At 38.0% G+C, this 6,841-nt stretch overlaps 1 protein-coding gene across 1 annotated transcript; it reads left to right on the top strand.

Annotated features, from left to right (window-relative positions):
* Positions 1 to 1,225: 1,225 nt before the first annotated feature.
* Positions 1,226 to 5,536, top strand: LOC101845671 (transmembrane protein 163; the record flags this gene model as incomplete). The annotated part of the gene is made up of 3 exons (XM_005113466.3): positions 1,226 to 1,340; positions 1,724 to 1,865; positions 3,600 to 5,536. Coding segments are annotated over 3 exons (303 nt in total), but the record flags the coding sequence as incomplete, so codon positions are not given.
* Positions 5,537 to 6,841: the final 1,305 nt, after the last annotated feature.

Genomic DNA, 6,841 nt, shown 5'->3' with positions numbered 1-6,841 from the left:
GCGGCTAGCTGTTGACTCAGTATTTTGTCGAGCCAAAGTTAACAGATACATTTCTGGAACTGAGTGGTGTATGGCATGACTTTGAAATGACGTGTATTGGTGTGTAATGGCGCATTAAAATCAAACTCTATAAAAGTATAAGTAATTATTATTATCATTTATAATTGAAATTATCCAAGACGGCCATGTATTGCCAAGGAGTAAAATGGTTATCTTAGATAAATATCGTTGACGTCCAGGATTGTTCCATAATACTTTTTTTTAGAAAAGGAGGAATTGGGAAATGATCGTTTTTACAGGGGATTACAGTGCGGTCCATTTATAACAGCCTCCGTTATTATAGATTCTTCAATGTAACTGTGATAAATCAAATCTCCGGGTTTTTTTGTTCTCTATCAGATAAGTGTATGAGTCTGGCTATAACAGGGTTCAATTTGCGAAGACTCTGATATAACAGTGATCTTGTAGCGCTTGAACTTGCTTTCGATCGGTCAAATAAATTAGTTAGATTTGTCTCTACCAAGCCATTTCGCCTGTTTGTACGATTGCTTGCCTAAACACAAACTTTCAAACACATACCCCCCCCCCCCAAAAAAAAAAAAAAAAAAAAAAATGTTGGGGTCACTGATCGATTCCGTCTCAGTGTCAGCAATACAACCCACTGGAAAAGGATCTGCGATAATCGAATATAATATATAAGAAACCTGAAGATGCAATAGTACTTGGAGATTACCTTGATAACAGTTATAACAGGACTCCCTTATAGCAGGGGAAAACTTCCGGTCCCGTCTGTCCTGTTAAATCCGAGTTTGACCGTATCCAGGGCAGGTGGTCACTAGAGAAGATTTGGCTATACATGTATTAAGCAGGTGGTTGGAGGGCGCTACAGTTGTTTCTGTCGGTTTGTTAAAGGATACATTACCAAGCAAATCACATTTTACATTTTATTGATTACCGTGGGGAAATTTGATTCACGATGGCAAATATACATACATAATAAATACATACATACGTACATAAATACACAATGTAACACCATGCTGAACAATTTCATAAACATGCCATTGCTGGTCGCCACTGTGCTGCGCCCTGTTTTGTTTTGGTTTTGGGTTTTTTAAGCGGAATTGTAGTGTCTTGCTTCTTCATTGCACAGTGTGACCGTCGTTGTGTCGTTGTGCTTCTGTTAGAGTCTAACACAAGACTGTATTCGTCCTTTCTCCCACAGGAGGTAACTCTGTATGAAAGTTTTGCCCTGACATGCGGAGTTGTCTCTGTCCTCATCGCAGCCGCCAAAATCTACGTGGGTTATCGCCTTAAGAGTCAAGCTCTGGCAACTGACAGTGAGTTCTTAGTTTTAGTTTAGTTTCAGGTAAGGTTTTACTGCGCTCTCAACTGCATACGGTCATATGAACACCAATAGTGAAGAACAACAACAACAGCAACAACAAGTAAAACAGGAATAAAAGCAAGAAGAAGAACAACAACAAAAGGAAGAAGGAGAAGAGAACGACAACGACAACAACAACAACAATAAGAACAACAAAAGCAACAACAAGAACAACGTCATAATACATAAGAACAACAAATACAACAACAACAATAAGAACAACAACAACAATATCAACAACAACAACAACAACAACAACAAGGTGCTAACAATATTCTCCACTCCCCCTTCCCCCCCCAACCCCACATCCCCCACCCCAAACAATCCCATCCCCAGGTATTATCACACTCGTTGGTGCGGCAGCGTGTTTTGCCGGTGTGGCCGGCCTGGAGCTGTACGTGAACGACACACACCTCTGGTACATGGACTCAGTCTTCGGCATACTCTGTGGCCTCTTCTTGCTCGTCTTTGGGATCAGGTAATGTTGTTGTTGCTGTTGTTGTTGTTGTTGTTGTTGCTGTTGTTATAGTTGTTGTTGTTGTTGTTGTTGTTATTGTTGTTGTTGTTGTTATTGTTGTTGTTGTGGAACCTAGAGAACTCACTTACTTACTTACTCCCCGTCACGCCATCTAGCGTTTAGGGCAGCAACAAAGGATTTCCAGCTCTGTCTGTTTTGGGCCATCTTGGTCAACATCTCCCATGAATGGTTCCTGGACCTCATTTCAGACTCTACTGTGCGTCTCCAGGTCACTTTGGGTCTGCCCGTCTTGCCACATCCTTCGGGTGTGCAGTGGAGGGCAGTCTTCACAATAGAGTCTGGTTCTCTTCTCAGAACATGCCCAATCCATCTCCATCTTCTCCTTGTTATTAACAACCTTAAACCTGGAGAAGAATTAAAGCAATTGAAGTACACAAAAGTGGGAAGATATGGAATAACATCAAGAGACTAGCCCAGGATAGAGAAAAGTGAAAAGTGTTTGTCCGTAGCCTATACCCTAGTGCAGGGTGAGAAAGGCAATGATGGTGAATGTTGTTGTTGCTGTTGTTGTTGTTGTTGTTGTTGTTGTTGTTGATGATGTTTTTACTGGGGTGGAGGGGGGGTTGTTATTGTTTGTTTGCTTTGTTTTATGTGTTTTACAGCGCTCTTAACTGTAAAAGGTCGTATGAGTGCGCGATAGACATTAAACAGTGTAGTTTGATAGGAATTAATTTTGAAGAAGCCAAGGAGTAGCAGTAGAAAGGCTGCAGAAAAAGGCAGGAGCGCAGAGGGGGGGGGGGGAGGGAAGGGGGTGAGGGGGCAGAAAGTGGAGACGAAAGCAGACGACAGAACATGTTTAGAGAGCAGGGAAGGAGGTGAAAGAAGAACATTTTCAGAGAAGAAAACTTTCCGTCGCTGTCAGGTTTCGAACCTGCGACCTATTGAATGAGAGGCGAACACCGTAACCTCTATACCACGAGAGCCCTGGATCAGGTCAAGAGAAGAAAAATAAAAAATTGTAGTTTTTGGTAAGAGTTTTTACGGCACTTGCAACACAACAGATCATATAGGTGCCGAAGATTAGAGGTGTTACAAGAGAGTAACAAACAAAAACAAAAAGGAGGGGAGATTAGGATGATAGATGTTGGATAAGAAAGAAGGAGCAAACCACACCAGAATACGAGCCAACCACCTACAAAATCGAATAATGTGTAAATTTGCAGTTTCAAAGGACTTTTCAGCTTTGGAAGCCACTATACTTTTGTGGCCATTTTCTCTCTAATTTTACCTCTGAAAATAGGCGACCCTCACCTCATTCAATAGCAAATTATATTTTGACATTAATTCAAAATAGATTCCGTTTGTATTGATTTCACCGAAAGCAAGACAAAATGAACAAGCTTAATATATCAATAATCCACATGCCCAAATAGTGACGAGTGCCTGATTCCACCACGTTGTCATTCACACACACACATGCACACACACACACACACACACACACACACACACACACACACACACACACACACACACACACACACATAATATTTATTATATATATAATATATTATATTTATATATAATATACATATATATAAATTATATATGGTTGTTTTGTTTGGGGTTGTTTTTTGTTGTTGTTTGTTTTTGTTTGTTTGTTTGTTTTTTGGGGGCTGGCATTTTATAAAAACTTCTGTCATGCACCTTGTTGTTTATTCCACTTCTCCCCAGATTGCTGTACAAAACATGCAGGGAAAGACGAGAAGAACTCGGTTAGCTTCCTCCGTCAAGTATCTTCAACAACTCTGTGGTCCAGGGTCCAGGGAGGTCCGCCATTCCTCACGCCGTACTTTGAGTGAGGCAGCAGCTGGCACAAGCAAAGGCTTCGTAGTCGAAGAGTATTCTCTCTCTCCCTTTCTCCTTTGTTGAGTCTCAGTCTTCTAAGTCTCAGTCTTCTAAGTCTCAGTCTCAGTTTGAGTTGTTTCTCCTTTGTTGAGTCTCAGTCTTCTAAGTCTCAGTCTCAGTTTGAGTTGTTTCTCCTTTGTTGAGTCTCAGTCTTCTAAGTCTCAGTCTTCTAAGTCTCAGTCTCAGTTTGAGTTGTTTCTCCTTTGTTGAGTCTCAGTCTTCTTCTCAGTTTGAGTTGTTTCTCCTTTGTTGAGTCTCAGTCTTCTAAGTCTCAGTCTTCTAAGTCTCAGTCTCAGTTTGAGTTGTTTCTCCTTTGTTGAGTCTCAGTCTTCTAAGTCTCAGTCTCAGTTTGAGTTGTTTCTCCTTTGTTGAGTCTCAGTCTTCTAAGTCTCAGTCTCAGTTTGAGTTGTTTCTCCTTTGTTGAGTCTCAGTCTTCTAAGTCTCAGTCTTCTAAGTCTCAGTCTTCTAAGTCTCAGTCTCAGTTTGAGTTGTTTCTCCTTTGTTGAGTCTCAGTCTTCTAAGTCTCAGTCTTCTAAGTCTCAGTCTCAGTTTGAGTTGTTTCTCCTTTGTTGAGTCTCAGTCTTCTAAGTCTCAGTCTCAGTTTGAGTTGTTTCTCCTGTGTTGAGTCTCAGTCTTCTAAGTCTCAGTCTCAGTTTGAGTTGTTTCTCCTTTGTTGAGTCTCAGTCTTCTAAGTCTCAGTCTTCTAAGTCTCAGTCTCAGTTTGAGTTGTTTCTCCTTTGTTGAGTCTCAGTCTTCTAAGTCTCAGTCTCAGTTTGAGTTGTTTCTCCTTTGTTGAGTCTCAGTCTTCTAAGTCTCAGTCTCAGTTTGAGTTGTTTCTCCTTTGGAATGGAGTTGGTAGTCTTCCATTATGAAGCGTTTGCTGACAGCTGCTTGTTATCCTTTGGACCATGCCAGTAATGTTACCCGTATTATTATTATGATATATATATATCATGAACGTGTAGTCAGTCAGTACCTCGATTTGGTACTATTGAACTATCTTCGGCTAGCTGTTCAGCTGAACCAAGCCCCAGAGAGAAATTTTTCTTCCGGAAAGGAAAAATAAAACAAAAACAAACAAAATAATTTTTTTAAAAACGTTACATGTTTCTGTTAAAGATTGTACCATTTATCTCATTTTTCGTGCTTATTTAATTTAATCGACATTTTGAATTCGAATTTCGTCTAAATATTTCTCGAGCATTTGCAACATATAACGCAGATTATTAAGAAACTGTAGTCTGGAAAAAAATTTAAAAATTGGGGGGTTTCGAACATCTGAATAGCTGGCCGATATGAATAATTTATTATTGTTATGCTATAGATCACGCGTGCCTCTTAAACATTGCTGTGTTTTGTGATATTTTTCTTTACGCCTACAATATAAAAAAAGGCTGTTGCATTTACAATGTAATATATACACATACATGTGTGCTATTAATAGAGGGGAGTCAAGGATCTCATTTTGATTTGTGTAAGTCTTCATTCATCGGTCTGTTAGGAAGATTGCATATTATGTACCGTGATTACTGATGATATTGTCCATTTTGTTGTTGTTATTGTTGTTGTTTTTTTGTTTTTTTATTATCGTTGTTGTTGTTGTTGTTGTTGCTATTGTTGTTGTTGTTGTTGTTATTGTCGAAAATGACCCATGGATCAATAATTTGATTGGGGCTTGAACCCTAGTTACCAGGGTCGTTTGTATATCCGACATAACAAGCACCCAAACAAACAAACAAATAAGCAAACAGCAAACAGACAGACAGTCAGACAGACAAAAGAACATTAATAATAAGCAAACAAACAAACAAACAAACAAACAAGCAAGCAAAGAAACTGATGAGGGCTTTTTTGTTTGATTGAGTTTTTTTGACAATTATTATTGATTTTTGAGTCTTCATTTTTGTAGGTGAAGTAATTACCACCTTAGAATCTTGAAGTGCCTTGACCCTTGCTTAACTTCCCTGTTGTTTGTTTTACCCCTGTGCCTTGTCATGGAGTGAGGATAGGATATCGTCGGTGTCGCGAGCAATCCACCTAAGTCCGTGTGGGTACTTTTTACTCCAGTTTTAAGTCTTGATCGAGTAAGGTATCTCCGGCTCTCTATTAGGAGGACTTTGTACCTCTTTCTGTTTAGTTTTAGTAAAGGTTTTACGGCGCTCGCAACTGCATCAGGTCATATGAGGGCCAAGTAGCCTACCTCTCTCAGTCTTATTTGTCCTGGAGTTGGCCCTGACACACAGGGTCAAAGTTCAAAGTTTTTGTAGTGTTGCTCTTTTCAGGAGGAATCACGAAAAGCAATAAGAAAATTGTAAGACTTCATAGTATAAAAACTGGCTTTTGGTGATGTTGAAAAGTGGTGCATCTTTTATGATAGAGCTTTTTTTTTCGTCTTTTGTTGTCTTTTTTTTTTGGGGGGGGGGGGGGTTATAAAATCTAAATAAAATTCTCAAAATTTGGACAAAAGTGAATTGCTTGCAGCGGCGACAGTTTGTACCAGAATTATGTACATGATGATAGATGATTATATAATAGATGTTTCCCGGGAATTATTACATTAGTATTATTATTATTATTAGTAGTAGTATTATTATCATTATTATTATTATTAATATTATTATTATTATCATTATTATTATTATTATTATTATTATTATTATTATTATTATTATTATTACTATTATTATTATTATCATTATCATTATTATTATTATCATTATTATTATCATCATTATTATTATCATCATTATTATTATTATTGTTATTATTATCATTATTATTATTATTATTATCATTATTATTTATATTATTTCGAGTATGTTTATAGGTCTGCCGGGGTAATAATAATATTACATTGCAAAACATATTGAGTCTACTTTCGAGTAAGGGTATGTGTGAATGTTAATAATAAATTTGTTATGTCATGAGAGTAGGCATCCTGCCTTTTTGTTCCTTCCCACGATACTGCATTTACCTGAAAGATTATAATTGTGCATGATTTGCTGTACATGTATTATATATATAAAAACGATTTCCTTTTTACTGTGCACGTGCCATACATTTTATGT

The sequence above is a fragment of the Aplysia californica genome, unplaced genomic scaffold (assembly GCF_000002075.1).
Source record: "Aplysia californica isolate F4 #8 unplaced genomic scaffold, AplCal3.0 scaffold02622, whole genome shotgun sequence".
NCBI lineage: Eukaryota > Metazoa > Mollusca > Gastropoda > Aplysiida > Aplysiidae > Aplysia > Aplysia californica.
Note: the sequence above shows the minus strand (reverse complement) of the source record. Positions and strands in the feature narration are given on the sequence as shown.